Source organism: Dermacentor albipictus, chromosome 8 (assembly GCF_038994185.2).
Source record: "Dermacentor albipictus isolate Rhodes 1998 colony chromosome 8, USDA_Dalb.pri_finalv2, whole genome shotgun sequence".
Taxonomy (NCBI): domain Eukaryota; kingdom Metazoa; phylum Arthropoda; class Arachnida; order Ixodida; family Ixodidae; genus Dermacentor; species Dermacentor albipictus.
Window position 1 is genome coordinate 82179178 of NC_091828.1, and position 26622 is coordinate 82205799.

At 47.6% G+C, this 26622-nt stretch overlaps 2 protein-coding genes across 3 annotated transcripts in view; one reads left to right on the plus strand and one right to left on the minus strand.

The window, feature by feature from the left end:
• LOC135898596 (uncharacterized) overlaps window positions 1–2623 on the plus strand; it is a 68604-nt gene extending 65981 nt beyond the window's left edge. For both annotated transcript variants that reach the window (XM_070522880.1, XM_065427644.2), the window contains exon 3: window positions 1107–2623. In XM_070522880.1, coding sequence (XP_070378981.1) covers window positions 1107–2584 — 1478 coding nt within the window. In that variant the 3' untranslated portion in view covers window positions 2585–2623. The remainder of the gene's footprint in view (window positions 1–1106) is intronic.
• An 8238-nt stretch (window positions 2624–10861) lies between these two features.
• On the minus strand, window positions 10862–26191 carry LOC135898595 (uncharacterized). The gene is made up of 4 exons (XM_065427643.1): window positions 26002–26191; window positions 24228–24463; window positions 15018–15680; window positions 10862–11316 (listed from the first exon to the last, which is right to left on the minus strand). Exons 1-4 carry the CDS (start codon window positions 26092–26094, stop codon window positions 10986–10988), a joined length of 1323 nt encoding a protein of 440 aa, XP_065283715.1. The 5' UTR covers window positions 26095–26191; the 3' UTR covers window positions 10862–10985.
• Between the last annotated feature and the right edge of the window lie 431 nt (window positions 26192–26622).

The following is a 26622-nucleotide window of genomic DNA, read 5'->3' on the forward strand; positions in this document are numbered from 1 at the left end:
GGGCCTAGCACACCATCACGTCACTCACACAATAAACTCGCTGCACATCGTCCTTGCACCAATGTGACATCACGCTTCAAACGTTCCCGTGCGAAACTGTATGACGTCACAACCTTCTCTCCCTGGTACGCAGTCGCATAGTCACATAGACATTGACACCTGTAATGTCATGGCTGCCACGACGCGTTTTCAGTTGTTGCTGTCGTTTCTGGCGCCATGAACCATGGTCTTCGTGATTCTCTATGCAGCTAACCATCGCTGGGGGCGCTGTTAGGACCTATTGCTTCCGTTTTACGAAGTACGCAGAAGCATTTCCTTTAAGACTAGTTAACTCCTGTTATTCAGAGGGAGCTGCTTCGGCCTGTTGAATTATCTGTCCATGACAGCCCCGCGCTGTTCAAAACGTTTATTTCAACCAACTAGAGTTGAATATGAAGCATCTTGGAACAGTCCTGGACAGAGCCAGACAAGTTGAAGAGGCTCAGTGATCATATGACGGCTACGATATATTTTCAGCTCCTGAATTTGCTTCCGGAGCTGGCAAGACACAAAAGCGTGCCGTTTAAGATTTGGCGTTTGGGACTGTTGCTTCAATGGCGCTGCCGGGGGTAGTATGATTCGGACACCACATATGCCAATTAGCACCGCCAAAAGTAGCCAGGAAGTAGCAAAGTCGCCAAGCAAGGTTTTCGGTCATGCCAAACCTGGCAACCCTGGCTGTGTCAGGGGGCGTTAGGTGTCTACGCTGCGCTCTGCTTTCCGGTGTGTAGAGTACGCCGGAGAGGGAAATGAGGGAAATGAGGGAATATTAGGGGGATATTCGCTCCCCTGCCTCAACAACTTGCGTGGTCAATTTTGTTGTTACGAGTCGTTTTTGTAACGCAGTGAATGCACAGCATTCTGTATACTTCCGTGTCGTTGAATATAGCTGCATAGCGGTACGCAAAGTTACAAATGTTCGCCGTGTCCGACAACTTAGGTCATTGTTGCGTAGCGTAACAGGCGCCCTTTTTCGTGAACTCTGTTAGAATGGCGCAAAGCGGGCCATCACGTGATGAATGTTCTTCGCGGTATTGAAAAGTGAGTGCTTTTCTTCATTGATCCAGGTTTCATAAAGACGCCGCACGACATCGCGAACTTCTCGTCGTTGCTTTGGAACGCTCATGGAATTATGCCATTCATGTATTTAGAGAGCGGCCGAAATGAAACTATAGCGATCAGCTTTTCACGACCTTTCTCTGCATACTTGAACACAAGCTCTGTGTACGCCGTTTTAAAAGGCGTGACGCAACTTTTCGAGACATCTAATGACGTGCGCTCTAAGGTCACCGACAGACTCGTGGGCGCCGACCGGGAGCTGGCTGCAGCTTTGACCGAGGTCGACACATTTCATCTGACGATAGAAGGCCTCGCGGCCACCACTGAAGGAGACATCGCCAAATCTGCCTGGCAGAAGATCATCCAGGCATACAGTTCTCGGAACGGGATCGTGTCAAGTTCAGCAGCAACTGTCAGCGTGGAAAGTCTGAAGAGAATCTTCACCGTCCTTTTCGACAAGCTGGCCCCGCGAGAGGCAGCCATCTACTCCATGGCCCACGCGCTGCTTCCAACTCAAGTGCTCGCAGTTCTGCTCGATGACCACCGCATCGACGCCTGCTTCCGGCTAATCGGAGACACCTTGGGCACGAGTTGGCGGGACCTTGAGTCTTACCTGTTGGGCTTCTTCGACGAGAACCACGAAGCGCAGTCAGTGGCCGACTCACTCGTGTCCACTCTCGAAAAGATGCTTCGACAAAACTACGCACTGGACAAAGAGAAAGCTGGTGCTGCTGTGGCCAAACTGAAGAAACTCAGACTCGACATGCTCTCAGTAGAGGGCCTGGCCAGCATCCTGAAGAGCACGGCGTGTCGGGGCAACGTGAGCGATCGCAGTCTGTACAGGAACGTCATCCAATGTCGAGGCTCTAGCCAGAACGTAAGGAGCGCCAAGAACGACACAACACGCCGACGAGAAAGGTCTAGCCTTTCCACGACTACCATTCTACTTCCCGTCGAATCCTTCAAGCCTTCCTCTTTCTGTCATGGACGCGATAACCTGCTAAACTACGCCACCCTCGGAACTGACCTCGCATCTAGGATTCTGCGCTACGTCTCAGAACCGCTTGGCGGCGCTGCTTCGTCAGTATCAGAGGCGGGAAGCAGAGAAACCCTCGTCCCTGCCTTGACCACTAACGTCTCGACGTGCCTGTCGAAAAAGTCGACACGCAGGCCCCTCGGCAAGGTGCTGGAAGGCGTAGCTTCGCAGATGGTCGCCTTCCAGGTGGCGCTGCAAGCCAGCAAATCTCACGCGAGCGTCTGGTCTCGCCTCGAGAATGCAGCCGACGCTCCGGCCTGGAAGCAGACGTACTTCGTCAAGTACTGCCAGAGACTGTGCAGCAAGGCCATGTCTGACTCGTTTACCGCCGCGTTAGACGCGGCGCTCGTGTGCAACTTGGTCGTCATGAACTCGCCCGAGTTTGCACAACTGTTCGCATGCGAGCGCGGCGACCCGATGGTTCCTTCCGAGTACTGCTTGGCGTTATAATGAAACGAAATCAAAAAAGGGTGTACGACTTGGCTTATTTGAATTGCGTGACGAACGGGCATATAGGAAGAATAGTGAAAGAAATGGAATCGGAGATGGTACATGACGTGGAATGCTGTCTCGTCATAGCGCTATTATTCATCTGTATGTTCGCGCATCAACTATTCCAACTTGAATATATTGTAAATTGCAAGAACAGGAAAAGTCGCAGTGTCGCGTATAAGGCGAAGAATTTATTCATCCTCATCATCATCATCAGCCTATAATATGTCCACTGCAGGACGAAGGGCTCTCCCTGCGACCTCCAATTACCCCTGTCCTGCGCCAACCGATACCAACTAGCACCCGCAAATTTCCTAATTTCGTCGCACCACCTTTCTCTTCTGCCGTCCTCTACTGCGCTTCCCTTCTCTCGGTAACCATTGTGTCACCGTAATGGTCCAACGGCTATCTAATCTGCGCATTACATGACCAGTCCAGCGCCATCTTTTTCTATTACTGTCTATTAGAATATCGTCTATACCCGCTTGCTCTCTGATCCAAACCACCCTCTTTCTGTCTTTTAAAGTTATGCCTAGCATTCTTCGTTTCGTCACTCATTGCGCTGTCCTTAACTTGTTCTCAAGCTTCTTTGTCAGTCTCCAAGTCTCTGCCAATTATTAGACAGCTATACAAAGTATGTTCAGCCGTTTTATTAGCTGCATAAACTCGTACACTTGCCAACTAAATTAGCAAGCGCGTTTGTCACATGCGCACAGGCAACCACGAACACATCTCACTCGATGACGGAGGGCACCCATTGTAGAAACGCTGGCTTTGTCAGCGGCAGCAGCGGCGATGGAATTTCCGTTTGGGCTACTACTCGCTTAGACGCGAGAACACAGTGCACAGGAAGCCATCAGGTAACCCGGGTAGCCTAACTTGGAAACCATCTCAAGCTACCTCCAAGATAGGGCGCGCGCGAAGGCGCTGAGTCGCCGCAGCAGAAGACAAAGATGCGCACTAACCTGTCCCCTAGCGCCTCCCCGAGCCCCTCCCCTAGCCTCCCCTAGCCCTAGCCTCCCCTAGCCCTAGTCTGTCATCTAGTCTTCCCTAGCCCCCTCCTGTCCCCTAGCCTGTCCCCTAATCTCCCCTTCTAGCGCGCACACATCTACCCTCTTCCATAGAGCTGCACACAATCATTCCTAGAAGGAACACTGGCGCTAGTCTCTACAGGAACTGCAAGCGGGGTGCTTTGATCAACCTGGGAACGATGATTAGTACATGGATTTGCCTAAACTTGGTGCTTCTGGCTCCAAATGGCTTCGTGACTTTATAAACTCGTCATTTTCAACAAGCACTGTGTCCTAAATAACACATAATCGTCATTAAGGTTGTCCGACGACAGGATCCAAAGAAAGACCTTCTAGCACAGATGCCCGATATCGAAATCATTACACACTCGACGAATGCATGCATCCATGCAAAAGCGGTGTACAACATCCTTAAGAACTTCTCGCGCGCAAGCCAGTGCGTTGAAACGTTTGGCGCGTTTCGATTTGGCCATCTCGAGAGGCTGAACCGCTGCAGTAAGTAGCCAATTTACGGTTCCGCGCAGTCTTCTGCATTTAGAAAAGCGTAGATGGTTTTGAAATTGAAATTTCAAAGCGTAAAAGAACCACGCCACAGGAACGAAAATCATACGTCCATGTTTAGCCATCATTCCCAGGGTGGCTGAGTGATCGGAGCGCCCCCTACCCTTTGCTCCCTTGTGCGTGTGATATCCCTCCCCACCTTCCTCACTTGCGAGCGCAAAAAGACACCGCCGCGCCAAGCCACCATCCTTCTCGGCTCACCCTCGCAATCCTTCCCTCGCACCTACAAAAAACAGTGCGCGGCCGCGGTGTTATAGCACTTGGACTCTATTCGAAACATCACGGCGGCGACGACGACAATGACGACAGCTGAAATGCGCCTGCAGTGAACTTATCATTGCTATTGCAATAAAAACGATGCTCATGACACTGACAAATCTCCCGATATACAACAACTGCATAGTTTGATGGCAAAAAAGTAAATGAGAACTGCTGTACAAATGCCGCGTATACAACACTTCCCCAAGAGACCGATAATCTCTTGCAAGCGTCGACCCACGCAATGGTCAGCCCAGTCTTGCGGAGCACAGCTACAATATTAGCGACGTGCGCAGAGCAGGCTGCTGCCCAACAGTCTGTGCGTGTTGGGCTATTCCGTCGAGCGCAACGTAGGCGCTATGCTCTTGATCCGCTTCCCAACGGAAACAGAAATGCGAACACGTATACTCCTGCGCTATCATTGGTTTACAATAGGAGGATTCGCGCTGACTATCGGCAAGAGCTGTATGGGCAATGTAATAAATTGTTAGTAATTAACGATTCACATTTAAGGTAATGCATTTAAATCAAATGAAACTGGGATAGCCTTGCAGGCGATGATCAGGCGCCGGGACGCTCGGCACGTATACCCGTACTCGATACTTAAGCAATTGCGCCGCGTGGCAAAGTGCTGATCCACGCTCCCGTCGTCAAGCGGCAAATATAAATATATTCACCGTATACATAACACATAAAATATTTAACAGCTCTATACCCGACAAAAAGAAGTGTTCGGAGCACGGAATTTGGGAATATTTTTGCATACCCAAGCCTTCGCCCCGGCTTTGCCGGTATTTTAGTAAAGCAATAATGTGGTGCGCATACGGAGCAATGTCGACTGCGCTTTTCATTTTCAGCAGGGCGAATGCTTTGACTGCGCCGGTTTACCGTGTTTTGTAATGTCCATTGCTTCAAAATCTTGCGCAGATTGGCCTTGAAACTGGGTTAGGTAGTGATCCACCTTTTCAAGACAGCGCGAAATCAGACAAAAGGCAAGAAAAGGGGGCCGTAGAGGAGCGCTGTCTTCTGCAGTTGGCGTTACGTTCATACATTTTTTGAGCGAACATTTTAAAGCTGCTCCGTCTCGGCAACCTCTAGCCGAGCTTTTACTGAACTTGATTTTATTTGGAACTTCACAATTGCAGGTAGGCACACTTCAAATCTACCTTAGAGTCCACAATCATTGCATTCTACTAGTACTGACATGTGGCGCAGATACTTGGCGGTTAACAAGAAAAGTTCCGGCCGAACGCATCTCACGATGACTGTCAACGGTAATGCGTTTAGCATTAAAACAACGTAGCGACGCAGCTCATTGCCACGGTCGTGGCGTGTTATGTATGAGACATGTATTACAGCGGGACTCCTCTCTCGCACTTTCTCATAGCCACTGTGCACCATCTAGTCGTGCCGCCGCGAAGCCTGCGCGCAGCCTCTGAAGTGGCGGCAGAAGGCAAGGAAACGCTACTTCTGTACACACGACGGGGGTTACGAGCAAACGGGATAAATTCATGGTCAAGGTACGGTACGTTTCTGATATTTTTTGAAAAATGAACAACGTGCAAATTTGTCGAGCCGACAACTTATGCAGGACGTGCAGAAGCAGAGCCGCATTAAAGCGCACCGCAGGGCTATTAGCCCCGAGAATTAGGAGTGGCGCCCTCTCGCGAGTGACGTCACGGCCAGGACGCCGCTCGCTCCGGCTCGCTCGGCTGCCGCGCGCGCTCGTTCCCTTCGTGTATGCTTTGGGTATGAGTGGCTCGAGCCGTACGTATTGAAGAATACGTCGGCTTCTTTCAGCTGCCATACCTTAACCACAGTTTCTTCTTCAAAAGCGTGCGAGTCGAGAAACTTTGCGGCTAGGATATCGCAAGCTAAGTAGCGTTAAAGGGGTCTACTAGGTTTTGCTATGCATATATGCGCCGTGTCTATCGGTAAATTTTGACTAAAAAAAGAATATCTGCAAATTCAACGCGCGAAGTTGTGTATGATGCTTCTCTAAACATTTAACATTCCTTTAGTATTTCGCTATGAGAGGCATTGCATTTTACGTGGAAGAAAAATTTGGTAATTGGCGTCAACATGTTATCTGATTTTAGAAAGACACTGCCCAGCGAAGCTCTAATCATGATTTCTATTACTCTGGTGTGTTGTTCTATTCAAATATGGCCATTCATTAATGCGTAAAAAAATAGTTAAGCGCATTTCTTATGAAAAAGTTTGCTGCTACTTTCATCCCCCTCTGAAACAGGCCTCCAAAAAAACGAATTGCTCATGGCTGCTAACACGACGGCGCGTCATGTAGAGTATTTACATAGTTAATTCACAAACATCATAGTAGCAATCACCTGAGAGAAAAGTTTCGTTGTTAAGATCGAGAGCCACTCAATTGAAAGTGATGAAATGTTTCATAGTGGCCCTCAGTAGCCTTTATCGACAATATGGCACACCCCTGATAACGTAACGGTAGCAATCGACTGTCCGTATGGCGAGGCACGCTATGTTCGCGAAACCCATCAGTTCACTACAACTTCGTATTAAAACCATAAAGAATTTTTTTACAGCGCCAACTGGAATGGCTAAAGTATTCTCGAGCTACTACACCACAGCTTAGATTTCCTGTATACAAAAGGAAAATTCAAGCACCTTCTGTCTCACCATGTCTCGATCCAGCGTTATTCAATTATACAAACGGATAACTATTCGCTTCGTCGGTACATAAAAGAGAACCTTGCAGGCAAATTAAGTTTGCTCCAATCCAATCGCAAACATTCATAAAGAAAGCACCACAAGCCTTGCATATACTTTCACTTGATTTCTGACCCTCCACCGGGGGAATTTCGATATCTTCGATATGTCCCATACTACTAATCACTGACGCTTCGACTTCTTTCTGGCTGCAGCTATGCGGTCCAGCAGGCATACTTCACTAAAAAAATTGGGCCGAGCAACCTGTGTCAGTTCGCCAAACAGATTCGTCATGTATATTCCTCAAGCAGCAAGCACCAGTAAATTTCTCAAGTGAGTTTGACTTGATTTATTAATTTCCATTTACACACACACACATGTACAGAGGAGCGGTAAGTGGAGGTGGATGAGGGAAAAAAGTCGCACAGACGCGGCTTGAGGTAACCTCACCCCCTTAGGTACAATATGGCTGCACGGGGTAACACATCAAGCGCCATATAAATTACATTTATATAGTGGCCATAAAACATTGCAGTTATACAATATATGAAAGAACAGTGAAATATTTCCACAATAACAATGCAAAACACACTGCGGCATTGAAATAAATAAATGATATACACTTGGTAATATAGACAAAAAAAGAGGAACTTAACTTACATTATTAATCATTAACAAACGCGCCCTAAAGAGGTGAGTTGAACGAGTAGCACGGAAAAGGAAATATATATTGGTACATTCCTATTTGTACTCTGTAAATAGCTGTAAGGTTTCATTAACTTTACTTCAAATTTCCGCCGCTTAAAAAAAATAAACACGTGAAGAACCGCCTAATGTTGACAAGCAGTTAAAGAAGCAAGTGAGGCGTGTAGAATCTAAGCTCCAGTATTAGTTAAGTCCCCGTGCTACTGCCGAGCGTTTCTGTGAGGAAATGCAAAAATTCGATATTATACCATGAACTACTCGTCGTGAGCAAACCTATTTTAGCGGAATAAAATCAACGTAACTGCTGTAGAAGTCATATATAGCCAGCTTTGTGACATACTTGTTGCACCGCGGCAGGTATGGTATCATAACTGGATTCCTATAGGCTATGCTTTTGCGATTGTCTATCCACGCATGAAAAACCCGCAATGGGCTGGTCTGCGTCGCTTCGGCTGGCACTGTAGCGTTGCCTTCGAGAGCTGCATTGTTGTCTAAGAAATTAGCTCTTTGAATAAATGTTCGCAAAGGAAGACGTCGTAAAAATGTATTTGAGACGACCACCATAAGTATAGAAGCAGAGAGAACGAGGGCGAACAAACGAAAACACCGCAGAAAGCGCCCGGACAACGCCCGAACTGTAGCAGACGACAGGCGCGAGTCCGTGCCCTGACGTCACGCGAGCGGCGCTCGCAGCGCCGCCCGTGTTCGTTCTCGGGGCTAATAGGGGGCACTACAGAAACGGTCACGTGCCAAATCAACACTTCTGTGCCCGCCGCGGTAGCTTTCCGCCTGTGGCATTTGCTAGAGGTGACGGGCTTGATCCCGACCGGGGCAGCCGCATTTCAACGCGGGCATTATAAAAATGGCCGGTTATTTTTTCTTTTATGCGAAGCATATTACTAGAGCTCAACCCAGCTCCTCAGGCGCGGCGGTGTCGCCTTCAATACCACGTGACACCGTGACGTCACGACAGAGGAGAAACGGGGCTCCAACTCGCGCCTTCGCTCGCGTCGTCGCGGCGGTATATAAGCAGCTGCGCTTGCCTCTGCTAGACACTCACGAGGTGAGATGCCTCCTGGAGACAGAGCTGCTCGTTGGAATAAGAAGCGAAGGTTGCGGCGTGCTACAGAGACTGTTTCTAGGTGGCTTTGCTACGGCGCAGCGACTACGCGCCCCGCATCGGACGCGGTGAGCGTTGAGCAACGCAGCGTTCGGCGCGACAACGAAATGTGCGCCTGAGCAAGCGCCGCACGCCTGAGCCGATGCCGACGACACCGGCTTTTCTGCGACACGAGCTCCTTAACGCTGTCGCGTTAAAATAAAGGCTAGTATGCTTCGCATCCTGGGCTTAACCTTAGCTAAGCCACAGCCAGTTTTTTTTTTCTTGCCATTGCCAATCTTTGAAAGGTAGACGTTTATTTGTAGATAATATATAACTGCATGGATGGGTTCCAGCATATATCTATAATGTGTTGATATATCAGTAAACGATATAGCAACCTCTGTAAATTTAATTACAAAAATCGTAGTGTGTGTTCTCTATTGAGTGGCTCCTGTAAACTTGATGTTAATTGTCTTTAGTGTTTATACTTACGGAATATAAACTGAAGAACTGCATAAGTTTATCTGCGAAAATCATGAGCCATTCCACTCTGTGGAGGTGGATGACCAAAGAAGTTGGGGACGTATTCTGAAGCGATCTACTAGAGCGATACTATCGCCGAGGTGATAGTATCGACGAATGATAGCTATCGGCACGCTCTGATTGGCTGGTTGAGCAAAAGTTTGATGACGTAGTGCTCAACCAGCCAATCAACTCATCCGATTTTGCTAAAACAGCCAATCAGCGCGCGGTGATGGCGAAAGCGTGGCCAAGGCAATAGTATCGCCAAAAGTGATCGTTTTAGGATATGGCTCGTGTTTAGCACGACACAGAGCAAACAGGATTTTGAACAATGGTACGAACCCATTTATTGGCCTCATCGACGGTCATCGTCACGACACATGTACGCACATACAATCTTCCATGAACTATGTTTCTGTGTCTAATTGCTGTGTCTACCCAACGAGAAAATTGTCCGTCACGTAAGACAATGAATGGATCATACCCCCTTAAGCAATGGCTCATATTCCTGTAAGCAAGCAAAAAAAAATATACTCTCATCTACCTGAGAGTCTATTCATCTTGAAAGAGGTGCTTATTGACAATCTACTGAAAATGCATATTTAAGGGATGAGACGTATGAGGTTTTGCATAGAATAAAGCGATTTTGCGTCGATCAGCTAAGTTTTCGCCCACGCACATTTGTTCATGGGCACGAAAACCCAAGGAACCCTAGTCGTAAAGAGCTTCGCTGTAAAACGCTCGTTCACTTACATTTACGGACCCGTTAAGAACCCCACTGTGTCAAAATTATTACGGAGTCCACTAGTACGCCGTGCCTCATAGCACGATTATGGTTTTGTCACGTGCAGTAGCATAATTCAATTAACGTTTAGTACTTCTGCCGCGATGCGATGTGCCATGTGAGGCAATGAATGTGCTCAACCCTCTCAGGGGTTATGAAGTACGACGCACAACAACGCCTCACGAAAACGAGTCCCCGTGTGTGTTCTGTGCACTACGCAAAGAGCAGTGGTTCACCCAGTGTAACGTTTAACATCAACTCACCACCCTTGTGTTAGACTAAACGTTGAAGAAATTAAACATTCCCCGTCAACATCACCACCGATTATCGTCAGTCAAAGCAAACAAAACAGAAAGCTTCGCTTACATCGATTCCCACAGTGGGTGGAATCAGCATAATTTTTTTTCCAGCGCACTTTGGTGCGTTATCTTACGTCATACTTTGAACCGTACCCAGTTGAACAACGAGATGCCAGTTGACGATATTTCAGTCTAAGAAAACGTGACGGGCTACATTAAGCCATGTATATATGGTTATTCGTTGTACCGCAGAGATGTTATTTGAAGTAGACATTCAAATATAGATTATTGTTGTACGTAGCTACCAAAAACAAATTCGTTTTATTTCTCTGCTACGCAAAGAAAAGTCACCTTCGAAACAGTGCAAAAGAAAAAAAGAAGCTTGCACAGGGGAGGCAGCCGAACACCGCTACTCTGGTGAATAATTGAGCATGTATGACGTCTCGTAGATACGCCTGAGCAGTGGGTAGGCGCGTCCACACTGACCCCGGACGTCGTCGAGGTCGACGTCGACCGCCGCTACGCAGAGCAGTGGCCAGTGCCTGAGCACCTTGGCCGTCTTCTCGAAGACGGTGAACTGGTCCTCGTGCGCCACCCACGAGTAGTTCTCGGCCGTATACGCGGAGTCGTCTTCGATCCGCTTGACGCGACCGGGCGCGTCGGCACACACGTCGGAGAACGAGGCCTTCCTTGGCCGTCCTGGAATCACGGGATCGCCTACGTCACGCTGTGACGGAGACCTGCGGGGCGTAGAGATAGGGTTACCGACTACCGATGTTTAGTCGTCAAAACATCGACCTTTGAAAAATCCCCAACATGTCGCACATGTCGCTGTGAGTTTGATACCGACAAATTCTGTTGTTGTTGTTGTTGTTGTTGTTTTGTTGTTGTTGTTGTTCCTTTTAGTGTTGTCTTTGTAGCGTAGGAAACCTAACGTATAAAAGCGTTTCACATACACTGGGGATTGAGTCGGCTTCCAGTTGCGGAGAGCTCAGCAAAGCAGTTACAAGTCGATTATTGATAACCCGATTGTTTCGACGCACAAGACTTTTTCACTGTTTTCTCTTTCTTTTTGCAACTTCACTCTTTATGTCCAGATATAACGAGCGAGCAAGTCGTTCCAGTTTTAAACTCTATTCGCGCCTTTCACGTTCAAACAATCCTCGATATTTCTCGAGTATGTTTTACACATGTCGCTTCCACAAATTCTAAACACTGTTCTACGTTAGGGAAGGTTTGAACAAGTTGTTGGCCTTTCCTTGAAGAGCAACAACAAGAACCAAGACCACAGGACATGGACAGGTGCATGTGTATCATGGTAAATCTAGCACGTTTGAACCGGGGGTATCAGCGATTAGAGTGTTCGAACGACGTTATGATGAAGTTGTAACTAGCGTTTAACTTTATCAAGAAAGAAAAAGGTGACTGATGTGTAAGAGTGCCATCTATCTTGCTTACGGGTAATGAAGTCACCTTCATGACACATATCTCGATTACAATTTGGTGGAGGCTCCTTTTTTGGCATTTGTCCAACTAGGTACTGGATTTCTGTAATGTGTCTATTTTTATATCAGTTCATGTTTTGAATCAATTGGAAGTGCGTTTGTTCATGTAGATTTCATCGCCTGTGTTCCTAGTCCTGCGACATTAGCTTGGCGAGCACCGTGAACTATTCCCACGACATGTTTTATTGTTCCCCTGGCTACGGAGAGTAAATCGTGCCGAAAAACAAATGTAATTTGCGGTAAAACGTTATTAGTATAACTAATGACTCGTTATTTGCATTTTTTTAGCTGATACTTACTACAAGCATAGTAAGAACGCTAGTGTCAAGTTTCTCGCGCCTAAATCAGTATATTTAGGGAACAAACTCAGTGTATGAGAATTTGTATGTTGAGCTTTCTGGCGCTTTGGTATGCTGCTTCTTTGAATGACGTCAGCTGTTTGCAAGTTCACTTGAAGACTGCGGCCTTCCTTGCAGGCTTGGTTCAATTTTCCTTTTTTTTTACCCGACGTGGTAAGCTTAGTTGCAATGGCGTGGCTCTGCTGAGGATGATGTCCTGGGTACGATTCCGTGTGTGGCGGCCGCATTCCAATGACCACGGAATGCGATGAAGCTCGTGTGCCATGCTTTTGGGGAGCATTAAAGAACTGCATATGATCAAAATTATTATTGTGCCTTCCTCTTCGGCGTGCCTCATAATCAGATTGTTGTTGTTGTTGTTGTTGTTGTTGTTGTTGTTGTTGTTGTTGTTGTTTACATTATTTATTCAAAACCATTTATCTTGGGAGGCGTAGCAAAAGGCCCACGCAAAGTTCCTCATTAGGCTACGTCGTCCAGACAACACCCGCAGCAGTGCGATGCCTTTCAGGTTGTTAGCCTGATACAATCACAATGTGGTGCATAGGTCAATGTAAATACAAAGAATAGAAGGAGAACGAGCAAGCGCTTGTTTTCACACATGTATCATGTTTTTATAGTAAACACACATCCTGCACCAAAGTGAAATTTATAATACAACGCATAGCGCAAACCTAGCCCTCAGAAAGCAATATTGCCGTAACTTGCTTCTTAAATTGTATATCTTCTGCAAAAACTTCAATATATTGGGGTATTCGTTCAGGAGTTGTAGTATTAGTGATGTTAATTTCTGTAAGCCATAAATTGTACTTGATGTGGACTTAACTATTCTATTTCTTCGTAGTTCGCGTGGTGCCTGCTTAACCTGATATGTTTTTTTTTTCACTTGAAACGTGGCACTTGAAATTCAAGAATGTTTTTTTTTTTCAGTGGCTTTCACTTTGCTTGTATAGCACGTTTGCCATTGACCGATTCGACATGAAAGATAGGTTGCTCTGCTGTACGTCATTTCTCCTTGTGATCTTCGTTTATTTTATCGCATATGTTAATCTGTTCGGGTACACTGTAAGACGTGCAGCTCTAATGAGCATTTTTATTTGCGAGTCAGCGCTGTTTGCTGGTGTTCCTCTGGTGTCTCACCTGTGACCACACTGTACGTAAAATAAACCTAATCAGCCGCCGTGGTTGCTCAGTGGCTATGGTGTTGGACTGCTGAGCACGAGGTCGCGGGATCGAATCCCGGCCACGGCGGCCGCATTTCGAGGGGGCGAAATGCGAAAACACCCGTGTACTTAGATTTAGGTGCACGTTAAAGAACCCCAAGTGGTCGAAATTTCCGGAGTCCTCCACTACGGTGTGCCTCATAATCAGAAAGTGGTTTTGGCACGTAAAACCCCATAATTTATTTTTATAAACCAAACCGAACTTGAATAAAAAAAGAAAGTTCACTTCATGTGCTCTTTTCGGACCTTTCTACGTGGCTTCCTAGCTTAAATCTACACGCCCCAAAGCATGCCGATAGCGCTCGTCATTGAATTCGCGGCTTTGTCGTGAAACACATCTTGCACGCTGCAGACGCGAAAATTTCGCGCGTTTCTGGCACACATTTTTCGAAGACAGCACGACAACGCAGGTGTACGCCAGAGAAGCGATTTGCTGATGGAGAAACATATTTCGGTCACGAGGTACTAAAGAAGGAAAATGTGGAATCATTCCAGGAAATTGTTGCGCTATTTCCTGGAATGCTTGCGCAGACGTTTAGGGAATGAAATTGACACGTCTACCTAATTCCACATCGAATTCCTTGCCCTCTTCTATATTCGTTATCTTTTCGTCTAAACACAGTCTATATAGATTCTTTATAAATGTATGTCGTCAAAAGCTAGTTTCATCAGGCAGCAGACGTACGAACGTTTGCCGCAAATTTATAGTCGAAAAGGGACTACGAGCCGTCGCTTTGAAAACTTCGGAAACCTTGTTGACGTTCGGCCTAATTGTTAGCTCCACTCACGGACTTAAGTACAACTAATGGCTGAGATGGCGAGCTTCGCCAACTATCTTCAGGAGTTGCTTATGCGACAAGGTGAGCGCGACGTGCAGTACATATTTCTGCAATTTAGCTATACCGGGTGCTCAGAAAGCCCCCTCTTTTTGCCACTCTATAGAATTGATACTTTCCTACGGAAGTACGACAGAAAGTTACTCGCGTTCGTTAAATAAACGTAAGCAGGATGCGTTTTCAGCTATTCGACATGGCAAGCCACGTATGTAGTCGCGAGCAAAAGTAACGGGCCCCTGCGAATGCGTGCCGAAAGAAAGCTTGCCATCGCCACCTGGCACCTCGACACTCGAGCTCGCGTGACGTCAATTTCAGCGCAGTACGCATGCGCAAATACAATTTTGACGGAAAAAAATTGTGTGAAAAGCTGCTACATGAACGATGTGAACGACTGGCGATAATATACTTCACGTTGGTGTCATCCTGTTTGTCCTATGTGTGCATGCCTGCTTCCACTTGTCGTCCATGTGTAAATGAAGCGTAGTCAGACCCCGCGTCAGTCACACATGCAGTTGACATACCTTAGCGTGAAGGCCGTTCCCGAGAGGGAGATGGTGAAGCACGTCTTATTCCCGAGGTTGTCCTCCAGTTCTTCCAGGACACCCATGACCGTGTGCTGGTTGGAGCGACGGTGCGTCAAGCCGGCGTAGTCCAGCGGGGCGGCCAGCTGCGTCGTCCCCGAGGACTCGTCCAGGAGGCCGTGGGTCTTCAAAAGGATCCGGTCCAGGACGAGGGACAGCTCTTCGTGCAAGAGGACCGTCACCCCGTACGGCATCATCGCGGACAGGGTGAGGTTGCCCCATCGGCGGTCGGCCTTTGCCCAGGCGAAGAAGGACACGACTTCGCCGGCGGCGTCGAGGTCTTCCAGGAAGGCGTCGTCGTCAAACTGGAAGTTGAGGCCGTCGATGCGGCGGTGCTCGAGCCAAGTGAAGAGCGAGTCGAGCAACTCGCTGCTCTCGCCTGGCATTTTCTTCGCCGTGTAGCCTTCAACGAATACGTTGGCGACGACCTTCCAGTGAGGGTAGAGGGCGTCCCGGACGCGGGTAAGCTGACGAAGAATGGCTTCGTCCGTGGCGTCGGCCAGCAGGTGCAAGGTGCCGTTCTCGAAGGCCAGGCCGTTGTACACGATCTCGTTGCAGTATAGGCCCGGGAAGTGGCGCAGGGTCAGCGTGTCCGGAGGCGGTCTTTGCAGGGGGAGAAAAAATGCAGACGGTAAGGTGGACAGATGGGTGGGCTAAGAATGAAAAAATAAATTCACGCAGAAACTCCTGTGGGAGTTGGCTAAGTATGCCTAAGCAATGTGCAACATGCTCATCTCCACGCAGCCCGGTGTCATCATCAGTGTTATGAAACTTGGTCCAAAGTCCATCTAAATAAGTTGCGAAGCTTGGAACGAAAAGCGTGCCAAAGCCTGTCGCCAGAGATGTCAGTTAGTGGTGCACGATTGAAGCGTGACTAGGAGAGAGAGGGTGAGGGCGGGGACATTAAAATTAGGAAATCTATGTCAAAAAAAATATTTTCAAAAATTGTTAACCAGAATACTGTCTTCCGAGTAAATATTCCATTTCAAATATTGTTGGTGTACGAAAATAACAAATGTTTTTTTTTCTATTTCACAATTTATTAGTCCGTCCGTGGTGACCCCTACCAACTAGTGCTTCTGGCGCAACACTTGGCAAGGCTACAGTGAACAAGAAGGCTATAGCAAGGCTGCAAACGAGCTATTATATCGTGTGGCATGGCGTTGCTCACATGAAAGCGGCGGTTTCATCCGAATTTATTTATTATTATTTATTTCCGTGTTTGTGTAAAGTGTAGTGTGCGCCTCACTTCAAATTTTGCCTGACCTAGGGCACGGCACTCATTGGCGGAAGCTGCGAGTCCAGGATTTTTTGTTATCGTGCAAGTTCACGCGGCGGCGTCTGACGCGCTGTGTCTCGTCGTGACGGTAAATGCGGAACGCTCGCCAAGAAACTTCGCGCTCTCTTCGTTCACTCTCCGTAACACAGCGTCTGAGTGTCCGATGGGCAGCAAAATTAGTAAGTCGAATGCTTTCTAAATGATGATGTGGAGCAATGTTGTCCGATAAGTGTTGGCTATGTATACATGGTGTCGCACGGAATTGCGAATGATTCTGCGAAAAGGTTTCGCACATGTTGCTATACACGATGACTGTGCGCATGCCATAGCACTTTTCGTTTCACTTGCCGCCAATACCAGCCTCATTATGTTCAGATTAAGACATACGCCACTCCTATAGTTTAATGACAGAGTTGTAGAGTTACAAATTTGTAAGTTCCGTGCTTCTAGTTAATAACTGTACACGTACCAATTTCCTGAATTCTAGTCAAGAAGTCGAGGTGTTAAACATCTGCTTCCTAGATTTGCTAGAATTTAACTCTCGTATTCCAGTACGACAAATTTCAATCGCAGCGGTTGAGCGGTTGCCTCATCGAAACATTTTTACATGTATTACATGTATTATTACATGTATTATTACATGTATTATTACATGTATTTACAGTACGGAAGTCGAAGTCGATCCAGACTTACAGCTTCCTTTTCACATGGCTAAATCGAAAGCCATTTACCAATTTTGTTACTTAGTAAACGAACAGCGACGACTACTTGGCCTCTGCAGGGAATAAAACATGTTGGCTTAGGTCATAACTTATTCCTTAAAAAATATTCTCCCGTTATATAGCAGTCAGCACGCAACGAAAGCAGCAACAGTGCAGGAAAATGAAATACCCTCTGTCTGCATGCATTCATGCATCTGCTCTTAACCTCTGATATATATATATTTTTTTTTCAACAGCACAATAGACGGTGCCCAACTTTCCTGCAATAGCCACGGGGGACTGAATTCATGGAATGCGCAGTTCCGAGACGCATGCGGCAACCACTGTGCACGTGCGCATACTTCCCGCTTTGAAGTTTATGCGGAGTTTTGTGCACCATGTTGACCCTGGGATCGGTGACGCCTGTGCGGGTGCCTCGGAGGCCACAGCAAGCAGTACATCAGTGAACGCCAACGGCGTAGTGCGAAGTTCTAGCGCTTGGAGGCAGTCGGAAATGCAACTGCTGTCTCAGTGAGCCATTTGAAAGCAAGAGCAATCGGTGAGCTCTGCTGCTAGTTTTGTGAGCTCCCCAGCGATTACCTTAGCGCAACCTCACCCTGTCATTGAAATATAATCGACCTCAGTCCGAACCCTACTACCGAGGATGCACCCAAAGTGTAATGCCCAGATGAAAACAGAAGTCGCAGTTTCGCGCGAGAGGCAAAGCATCGATTACGGTAGCGAATTAGTAAACAGCTATACGAAGTAAGGATAGTAATTTTATCGGAATTATAAACTTGTAAACAAAGGCATACTAACTTAAATAACGAGCACCGTGTCACGCGCGCGCGCAAGGAAACATGAACACATGTCACTCGACGACCGCGGAAACTCGCTGTCAAAGCGCTGCAGTGAGGAAAGACGGCAGCAGCAGCGAGCGAGTTGGCCTTCGTGCTGCCGCTACCATCAGAGTGAACTAATCCGCGAGAGAGAGAGAGAGAGAAAACATTTATTCGGACCATCGAGGTGGTTGCTCTTGAGGTCGAGTGGGTGGTGTCCTCATTCCAGGACTCCACTGGCCATGGCTGCTCGACGTACTTGCTGGACGAGAGCTTCTTGTCCCGCCAGGGTATCGCCGGTCAGCTGTACCTCCCACCGCTCAAATGACGTGCTAGGAGTCTTTAAGTGTTGCGGTTTGCCCTCGCACCCCCACGAGATGTGAAAGAGTGTAGGGCGTGTGTGGCCGCACCAGGGGCAGATGCCGCGATATGTATGTGGGAACATTTTACTGTATCTGTGTAGGTTTGGAAATGTGTTGGTCTGTATAAGTCGGAGAGCTACGGCATCTTCAGTGCTGAGCTTTTTGTGAGGCGGAGGATAAATCCTGCGGTTGAGTCGCTGGATCTCGAGTCGGTCGCAGTAATTGGATGGCAGGGGCATGACGGTAAAGGGTGGGGATTGATGAGACGACTGGTCTTGCCCCGCTCGGTTGATTAGCGCTCGAGCTAGGGCGTTCGCCCTAGCTCGAGCGCAGCGGCGCAGCGCGGACATTATACCCGTCGCAGATGGCTTTCAAGGAAAAACGGCGCGAACGGGCGCGCCCCCCGCCCACCCTACTCTGAACCCTTGCGCGCGACGGAGGGCGGCGCGCTTCCTCCCCGCTTTCCTCCGACGCGTGCGCGATGTTGAGCCGCGATCGCCGGCTTACACGCGCACGCTTTTACTCGCACATGCAGCACGCTGCGCGCGGCGATGATTTTGTCGCCCTTGGACCTTACAGGCAACCTCACAGCGACGCCGATGCCGACAGCAGAAATGCGCCTGGAGTGTCCATATGATTGCTATCGCAATAAAAACGTTGCGGGTACTTTTTCTTTTCACAGCAATGCTCTCCGGGGGAGTTCTACAACAGTTCCCGTTGGTTGGCAGAGTGGTATGTACAGTCAACAGCAAAAGCTTTCGAGATGCGGTTTCCCCTTCAAATGTGAATTCCTGCACTGTTAAGGCATGACACTTCGTATTTAATGAGTCACTGCGTAGGTGGCGAAGGCTACTACATGCTGGAACATTTAATTCGGGGCTGTGTGACCATGCTTCGCGAGAATTCAGCTCCTTGGCAAATACTGCGTCCCGTAAAGTTTTGCGGTTGACTGTACATATATAATGTCTGAAATAGATCCAGCGATGCAGCCAGCATCGGAGCTCCGAAGTGGCCGTATACTACCCGGGCATCAGTAGACCTCTTCGTTTATCCATCAGTGGACCTCTTCGTTTATTCCGTGCGCTGCCAATGAGCGCACGAGGTAGATGAAGAAAGACTTGAAGCAGCCGAGGAAAAGCTGAACAGGGTCGCCATTGTGAACGAGAATGTGCGTGACAATGGAACCCAGTCTTCCAACGTGACAGGAAAGGGAGTGCTAGCAAAGTAGGTGGAATGCGTGCAAGGTGGTGAAGAGTTAGCTGGAAAGAGCGGCACCTACCTTGAAGCCACCACGTGGAAAAAGCAGGAACACAGGGGCCAACGCCCATTGTCCAGTATGAATCACGCGGAAAAGGACAAAGGGAAGCAGGGAGAGGTAGCAGATAGTGAAAGGGTGATAATCGCCGGTGACTCAAACCTGGCTGTGCTCAGAAGCAATTGTGGAGAGGATGCAAGATGATAAAAGAGTGGCGGTAGGGACATTTCCAGGGGGGGCACTGAGTTCTGTCATGGAGCGCGCAAAAGAAAAGTTCGCGGAAAATGTCCACGTGCGCAACCTTGTCATAGTAGCAGGTGGGCTAAATGACGTCCTAAACAGGAAAGGGACAGGACTAGCCCAGCGCTTGGCAAAGGGGGGTGGACGACTTGCGCGAGCTATCCCCTCAGGTGCAGATCGTCGAGTGCACGGTACGGGAGTTGCCTGTACGTGACAGTCATGTACAAAGAGCCGTAGTGGCTGCTAATGAGGCGATATGGAAAATGAGCCGAGAGAAATGCTTCGAGGTTGTCGAAGTAAACAGGGAAGTGAGAAGGTGTGGTGGTTTTAAACGAGACTAGATCCACTTCAATTACAGGCTGGCACGAGAAGTGGGCTGGCGACTTGGTGGTCATGCTGTTTCTTTCTTAGGTGGCCCACGGGCGCTCAGGAGGCCAGAGTAGGTAGTAATGAAGAAGGTTCCCTAGGAGAACCTGAGCATAGCCGTCGATAACAGAAAAAGGAGGAATGCAAGAAAGGGAGCTCACCATGCAATGGGCTGCATAAACATGCGGGGCGGCAGAAGAAAGGAAAAGGGGGCAGAGATTGAGGAGCAGGTAAATAGAGAACGAATAGGGGTGTATGCGGTAACAGAAACGCACCTTAGATACTCAGAAGAGCCGCCAGTGATTGAGAATTGCGTTTGGCAAAGGTGCAACAGAACTAAGTCGGAAAGAAAGGGAGAGGGAGTCGGAATGCTCATCCACCAGGGAGCCAAATGGAAAACAGTCAATTCAAAATGTCAAGAGCATCTTTGGTTATCAGGTACAATGAGTGGGAAAAAAACTTTGGGTGTTACGTATTTGGGGACTGGCAATAATTACGCAGAGAAGAATAAAGAATTAGTAGAATGCAGAAGCGCTGATATTAAGGGTTTCGGGAATGGTGCTGAAATTATCCTATTAGGTGACATAAATGCCCACATACAGGATTTAGATGGCTATACGGACAACAACGGGTAGTCAATGCTAGACCTCTGTGTGCTACATAACCTCGTTATCGTGAATACAGGGCCTAAGTGTGAAGGGCAGATCACGTGGGAAGTGGGAAACCGGCAATCAACCATTGATCACTGTCTGATGACAGAAGAAATTCATGATAATTTGAGGGAAATGGTCATTGATGAGGAAGGGTATAGCAGCAGAGGGAGTGGCCATAAACGCATCATTTTGAAAATGGGACATGTAGTTGGGAAAGAGATCAAGGAGTGCAAAATGGCCAGTACAAATTTGAACGCTGAACAAATAACAAATATAGTAACTAGAGTAGAGGAAGAACTTCGCAAATGGCGAAATAAGGAGCGGGAATATAGTGAGCTTCTAAGTCTAATAACGACAGAAATACGGAACGAGAAACAAAATATTTGTAAAGCTGGTGGAATCTGGTAAAGGTGGAAGCTGGTAAAGCTGGTGGAAACTGGTAAAGCTGGTGGAAACCGTAAAGCTGGTGGAACAGGCAAATACGAGAAGCGATCGCCGAACGACAGAAAGCATCCCGAGAGCACAGGCAGGCAAAGATGGCGCAGTTGCCGCAGGATGAAGTAACCAGTAAATCGGAAATATACCGGGAGAAAAAGTCTGTGGCTCAAATACTGATGCAAGCAAAACTAAAAAGCGAAAGTGAACGTTGGTTGTCAGAAATACGTGAGAAAAAGAAGGCCACACCTAGAATATTTTAGAACCACATAAAATTATTAGGCAGGAAGTCAACAACAACACCACACATCCTAGACGAAGATGAAAACAGACTGGAAGGAGAAGCGGCAATAAATGACATCCGAAAAATAACATCTGAATCCTTCCAGGCCAATGACGAGGTTGTATTCGAAGAAAAAAAGAGCTTGAAAGAGACCCAAGTGGAAAAGGAGCTGGCGCTGAAAATTTTCAACTGGAACAAAGCCGAAGAGAAAATTCCTAAGCGCACAGCCACAGGGCTCGACGAGGTTCCCGCTAGGCTGATTAATGAACTAGGACCAAAAAGTAAGGAAGCTCTGGTGAAAGCAGTGGAAGAAACTTTAAAAGATAGGCGAATACCATACAGTTGGCGACAAAGTAGAATGAATTTAATTTATATAGGTAAGGGGGAGAAAGATAGAATTCACTCGTATAGACCGTTGACCATTACATCGGTAATATACAGGCTAGCAATGCAGGCAATGAAATTAATGCTTCAAGCATTGGCAGAGAATAATGGCATTTTGGGAGAACTTCAGAATGGCTTCAGAATAGATAGGCGTTTATATGATAACTTATTTGTTCTTACTCGGTGTACTGATATATCAAAAGTAGAAAGCTGACCATTACATTTGGCCTTTTTAGACATTACAGGAGCCTATAACAACGTGGACCGCAACATTTTGTGGGATATTCTGCAAGGGGAAGGCTTAGGTGACGATTGTCTACAGCTTTTGAGAGAGATCTACCTAGAAAATACCGTTTGCGTTGAATGGGAAGGGATGAGGAGTGAGGAGAAAGTTCATATCAACAAGGGACTGAGGCAGGGCTGCCCTTTATCCCCACTGCTGTTTATGATGTACATGGTGAGGATGGAGAGGGCGCTAGAAGGAGGTAATATCGGCTTTAATCTCTCATACAAACAGGCGGGTACAGTAGGAGAGCAGCAGTTTCCCGGTTTATTTTATGCGGACGACTTTGTGTTGCTAGCTAACAAGCAAAGTGATTTGCAAAGTCAATCTGTGGACAGGAAGGGAACAATTTTGGTTTGAAATTTGGTGTTAAAAAATGAGGTGTTATGGTATTCAATGAAAACAGTGAACAGACAGTGGCGATACACGGGCAGGAAATACCTCGGGTAAGAGAATACAAATACCTTGGTATATGGATAAACGAAGGCAATAGATATATGGAAACACAGGAAAAAACAGTAACAGTGAAGTGGAAGAGAAATGCAGCCATAATGAAGCACAGAGCGCTATGGGGATACAATAGGTACGAGGTTGTCTGAGTTATGTGGAAAGGTGTAATGGTTCCTGTACTTACTTTTGGAAATGCGGCTGTTTGCTTGAAATCAGGGGTACAATCAGGACTCGATGGGAACCAAAGGTCAGTGGGTCGCCTCGCATTGGGCGCTCACGAGAAGACTACAAATGAAGCTGTGCAGGGTGATATGGGCTGGACTAGTTTTGAAGTGAGGGAAGCTCGCAGTAAAATTGAGTATGAAGAACGACTGAGGAATATGGAAGAAAGTAAATGGGCTGGGAGAGTGTTGAGGTATCTGCGCAGAAAAAACATTGATTCACAGTGGAAGAAGAGAACTAGGAAGCTTACCAGCAAGTATGCGGTCTGTATGGTGGGCAACACAGTAACAAAGAACGTCAAGCGAAAAGTCAGAGAGGCTGAAATAATCTCATGGGTGGCGGCAATGGAAAAGAAAGTTGCCATGAGCAACTACTTAAGAGGAAAAACGAAATCAGGAAAGAAACAATTTATGATAACTCAAAAGGAAGCTCACTGCTTTTCGAAGCGAGATCGGTATGCCTTAGAACACGCACCTTTAAATCGAGATATAAGAAGGAAGAAGAAGCATGTGCTTGCTGCGGTAGAGCTAGGGAAGCTATGCAGCATGTTTTATTTGAATGTGAAGGTGTCTACCCAGCGGTCGATTTAGGCACCACTGGCCTCCTTGGAGCCCTTGGGTTCAGCAAGAGCAGTGGAAAAGTAAACATGTCCGCAATCGGGATTAGTAAGAGGCGATTGGAGGACTGATGGAAGAAAAGTAGGGAAACGACAAAAAACGGAGACGCACGAAAGCACAGTTCGCCATAGGGGATCAGAAAATTTGGTTGTGGTAGTTCATAGTGTTTTTTTATTGTTTAACCTACGTAGGACATTAGGGAGTATAATAGCAAGAGCTTGGTGGCGCAACCCACCACCCCCGTTCCAAAGGGGACGCTCATAACATCCAACCAGCCATCCGTTGCCTGTGCAGCGTTTCATGCACTCCTGGACAGTCGGGAGGGATAACGAATCCAAGAAGCCCAATGGGAACGCGCATTCGTTGGAGCAATTACTAATTACCGCCAGCAACGCGGCCCTACTTGGTCGTCCGAACACGCAGCCAGCCGACGGTTTCTGAATAGCCGGCGCGGTATGCGCGAACATGTGACAGTTATCACAGAGTGTATACGAAAGTATTACGCACGGATATAGCGACACATGCGAGCAGGCTCTGGTATAGCAAGATGCCGCGAAGCTTCGGCAGCTTCTTGGGTAGATTTCAGGCCGTGACAAAACAAGCCCGTACGACATTGGAAGGCATGCGAGAACTCCCTGATACACCCTCTGTGTCTTTGATGCGCGACCTAGTCGCTCGAATCGGCATATACCTGGGACAGTATCTTGTTTCTTTCCGATCGCGTACACGTCTGCCACCGCGAACGTGGTCAATTTGTGACGAGCAGCTGGCAGTGTGGTACCTGAGGAATCCCTCGCGGTTGAGGAAGCACAGGATGGGCCTAGGGCTGGGAATGAGCCTTCGCCACTCGTCGGCCGTCCAATGGTCGAGCTGCTCGTCGGCGTCCGGCAACAGCGCGACGGCGGACGCCTCGGAAGTCGCCACGTCACGGCCACTGGCGCCGCGGAACGAGACGACACCCACGCTGGTGACGATGGCGCACGTGGCCAGCACTACGATGCCGCTGAGCAAGTTGAGCTGCGAACGACCAGAGGCGAAGAGCGTGCAAAGTCGATGAGAAAGTTTGCGGCTGCAGCTAAGACGAAGAATTTCTGTGCATAGAATCGAATAGTGCATTCTTTCATTCGCGGTCGTCGCAAACGACTCTCCGCAAAAACAACGAAAAAAAAAGAAACAATCGTCATCTGGGCTCCCGTTTACACGCATGCTTTTACACCACGCCGTGTCAACCGCCGGCATATGGCGCCACACACGCACATCGCACGTGCGTGTGTGGCGTGTGTGAGAAGTTGTTTGAGAAGAAAAGCCCCAAAGGGTGCAATTTTTTAAGAGTGTGTTGTTGTTGGACGAGATAAGCACCAAAGGGTGCCAGCTTTCTTTTAATAGTGTACGATGCCAATCTGCCAGTGCACTGACCGCCAGACTCAGATTAGTGGAGCGTTCGACTGGCTATCACTCGCGCTATCTCTGCCTGAGACACGCGCTTACGCAGACCGCGGAGATACGCGCTAATTCTGACGCTGCCTAATGTCGGTTGTTTCGGATTGCCGACTTTCCCCTTGAACCGAAAACCGATCAAAGATATTTCGGTTTCCCTCTGAAACAAACTCATAAGTAACGTTTCGGTAACGTTTTCGTTCCGGTCAAAAATGTTGTGCTTTTTTTTTCGTTTTCCGTTTTTGTTTTCATTCCGTCCCGACAAACGGCTTTTTTTATATATAAATAAAACGCGTTTACGCCTGCGTTGGCATAAACCGGTAACAAGTGGTAGAAATTGACAGTAGCTAACTTGTAGCGTTGCCAGCACTGCTTCTGCAACAGAACGAGTATTGAATTGAAGCTCGCACGGAGCCACCACAACACGGTTGAACTCACTCTCAAACTTGCAGCATGCGCTCTATCATACAATCCATTGTTCCGTCGACCACTCGTTTGCCTGAAGGCAGCGCGACTTGCCAGCGTGACATTTCTGCACATCGTAATAGGCGCTGAATAACGTAAAAACACTTATAAAATCTAACAAACACATTTTTTAACAAAAGAAAGACGCGTCGCTTATTAGTAGATATCTTAGTACATCGATACGTGTTGATGTGGTGGGGCTCCAACGCTGTAGTACCAGTGTTCCAGCTTAGAGTGTCGCAGGGCGAGCTTTTCGCGACTTGCCTTATTGTCGATTCAACACTACCAGTTTCATTGAAAACTTAACACTTTGTTCAAGTATGCCTATACAAAGCACGTTCTTCTCATTTTTCACAAAATTTCGCGGCACATTTTTGGTCGCTCGTCGGTCTCTTGAACGCGCGTTCGCATACTGTCACCTGTCGAATTGATATATTGGGCAATACCAGCCGGGATGATGCACCTCCGTTATACTCTATTTCCGTTGGCTCGAAGTTCCTCAATTACAATTAACAAGCTTTGCTCTTTTAAAACAAGAGAATAAAATAGACTTCTCACAACGCAGATGTCGGCTCGTTATTTCCCTGGTGGCACAATGTCGACCATTTCCCGATTCATCCTATAGATTCGTGGCATTAATTGGACGTTCTCACCAAGTAGTTGGTAACGAACACCTTCTGGCCTTTGTTGGTCGCCTCGAAGTCCAGAGGCTTGACGTAGTTCTCGAAGTACATCGGGTCCCGCATGTTTACTCCTGGTTCGGCAGGAAGCTGTTCGTTGTAGTTGTGTCCCTCAAATCGCGGCTGTTGGTCGCGAGGCCAACGACCATGTTCTTCTTCCTCTTTTTTGTCATCCTTCGTGACGACAGAGGTGCGATTTGGTTTTCCTTTTATGATGGCACATATCCACTTCGGGGGACTGGCCAAGACATGTTATTAGGAAATTGCAATTACTGCTAAAATTGGTAAAAATGTCAGGAAGAAATGAATGAGGAATGACGTATGAATAGCTTAAACGCCAACCGGAACGAAATGTTCGACTGCGTACAAAGCCCACCATCATCGTCAGCAGCAACAGCCTATTTTATGTCCACTGCAGGACGAAGTCCTCTCCCCGCGATCTTCAATTCCAACACCGATTCCAACTAGCCCCCGCATATTTCCTAATTTCGTCGTACCCCCTAGTCTTCTGCCGTCCTCTACTGCGCTTCCCTTCTCTTGGTATCCATTCTGACACCCTAATGGTCCAACAGTTATCTAATCTGCGCATTACAT